General features: G+C 38.8%; 1 protein-coding gene across 1 annotated transcript in view; it reads left to right on the forward strand.

Annotated features, from left to right (window-relative positions):
• FAM216B (family with sequence similarity 216, member B) overlaps positions 1 to 1,026 on the forward strand; it is a 10,495-nt gene extending 9,469 nt beyond the window's left edge. The window contains 1 exon segment of the mRNA XM_008585433.1: positions 730 to 1,026. Within this exon segment, the coding sequence (XP_008583655.1) occupies positions 730 to 929 (200 nt within the window). The 3' untranslated portion in view covers positions 930 to 1,026.
• Positions 1,027 to 2,332: the final 1,306 nt, after the last annotated feature.

Here is a 2,332-nt window from a genome sequence, read left to right on the forward strand (position 1 = left end):
TATAACCTACATTTTACAGAAGAGAAAGCTGAAACATGGATAAATTAAATAACTTGACCAGGGTCATGCAACTAGTATGAGTAAGTGGAGGAGCTGGGATTCAGTCTGGTCCCCAGGATTGTCTGAAGTGTTGCAGAAGCATCATCTAGGGACTTTGTCTTTACAGCAAAATTGCACAGAAGCCAATAAATCCAGAAGCAGAGGTATTAAATGTTTGGTGCACATAAAATCCACCTGTTACCTTATTTAGATGCAGATTTCCAGGGCTAACCCCCTGGGTTTCTGATTCAGAAAGTCCTTGGAGTAGAGTCAGAAATCTTTGTTTTTAATAAGCATTTTTTAAAAGCACATGGCCTCAGTCAGATGATTCTCTAGTAGGTGGTCTGCAAGCTACACTTTGAGAAACACTGAGAGAAATCAAATATGTCTTTCTGGTTTGAAGAAAGTTTTGATATCAAAGATAAGTAATTCATGTGAAGATTTCGTGTGGCTCAAGTCCCTTTCCAAATGATTTGACATGTTAATCAGTGACTAAGTATTTATTAACCTTTTGAATGAGACATGCAAAAGAAAAAAATACACTTCCCATTCTCAAAGATCATATAATCTGGCATGCTAACCACAAGAGTAGAAGAAATTTTATACACAATGTGAATATTCTCAGTTTTGTTTGCTTATTTGTTTTGTAAAAATGTTGACTTTGTAGTTTCTCTTATTTCTTTCCCCTAGGCTACATTACTCAGCAGGAAGCCTTGTCTTGTGCCACAGTACTTAGAGATTCAACCAAGAGAGCCTCAGCCAAGGTTGCTCCTCAAAGAACCATTCCCTGGAAGTCTTCAACTGTGACAAGAAAGGGTCCATCAGCACTTCCTCTGTCTGTGGTTTGAACCAGGGTCCAAAGCACAAGGTCCTGAATGCTCAGGAACTAAGACTTTGCACAATGTCTGAAATGGGTAGTTTGCTTACATATCTCTGGCATCTAGTGGGTGTTTAGTCCATATTTGTTAATGACAATAAATAAAAGAATAACTTCTAATACAAACCCCAGAGCTAGAAATAATCTCTCTCTCATTCACATAAACTTTGTCAGCAAGAACTAGTTGAAAGGTTTAAGAGCAATGGAACTGAGAGTAAGCAAGCCTTTCCACACATAATCTACAGAGTAAAATGACTTTTAAAACTTTTGAATTAGGACCTCCCAAAAGCAGTGAAAGGGAACAAGTGACCAGAGGGTGCCAGGCCCTCTGTCACGGGGTGACCATTCCCTGAAAGCCACTCACTGTACATATTGAAAATATTCAAACCAACATGGAGTTAACACTGATCATGGAGGGCTTTCAGGGTTGTATCATCTCAGTAGCAATTGAATTGTGTGTTTCCTTACTCTCTTCTTCCCCATCAAGCATAGCATTTGGCTTGGCCCCAAAGCTTCTGTTTCTTGCCTGACTTAATCATTTTGTGCCATCTTGAAACTTGCATGTCTCAGCCTGCCACAGCTGGATTGATTCTACTCAGCTATAATTGGCCTTGACATTGAAAAGATAATTCATGCACATACCATCCCCTGGTAGCTAAAGAAACACCCTTAGCAGAGCATGCAATAGCCTCCAAAGAACTGACCTCAACTCCAACCTTTCCATGGCCTCAAAGGTTTTAAGCAAAGCACACAAGACTACATGGATAAGCAAAAAATGAGATAACAGAGTCAGATCATTTTTACATTAGTTATATTAAATAGTTATTTTCATCACCAGTGATATGTGTGTGTGTGTGTTAAAAATTAGTCATCAGTGCTCATGTATAGTCAAAATAAAAAATGCCTCTTCCTCATCTTCTTTTTTAAGAGCTTTACCCCATTCAAATCAGCCAATGACTTCATCATGTCCATCAAAGGAATCGGTTGAGTTGGAATATAACTTGCTTGACAAAGGACATGCTAACACTGATCCGAAAGGAAGATACTGCATTAATACCAGAAAAAAAATTCATTGATGATTATTATTATCTTCTCTCTGCAACCATTAGCATATAAGATATAAAAGTTGTCATGGGAATCTGAAAATCCCCAGTACTGGTTCTGAGATCCTGATTTTTATTTGGGAGGTGTTGCTTTGCCTCACACGGGGTTACGGAGATGCAAAAAAGATTACTCAAAGCCCATTTCTTCTGAGCAGTGAGACATCCCAAAGGGGTTAATTTCCTGGAACCCTCAAGAAAGAAGCATTCCTCCTTTGGGAAATTAATGCCAAACTGGGGTTCTAGCTCAGTATCTATTCTCCAGGCCAGAAAGTTACAGAAAAGGAACATAGGTGTAGTTATGGCTAAGTATAGT

The sequence above is a fragment of the Galeopterus variegatus genome, unplaced genomic scaffold, assembly GCF_000696425.1.
Source record: "Galeopterus variegatus unplaced genomic scaffold, G_variegatus-3.0.2 Scaffold3568, whole genome shotgun sequence".
NCBI lineage: Eukaryota > Metazoa > Chordata > Mammalia > Dermoptera > Cynocephalidae > Galeopterus > Galeopterus variegatus.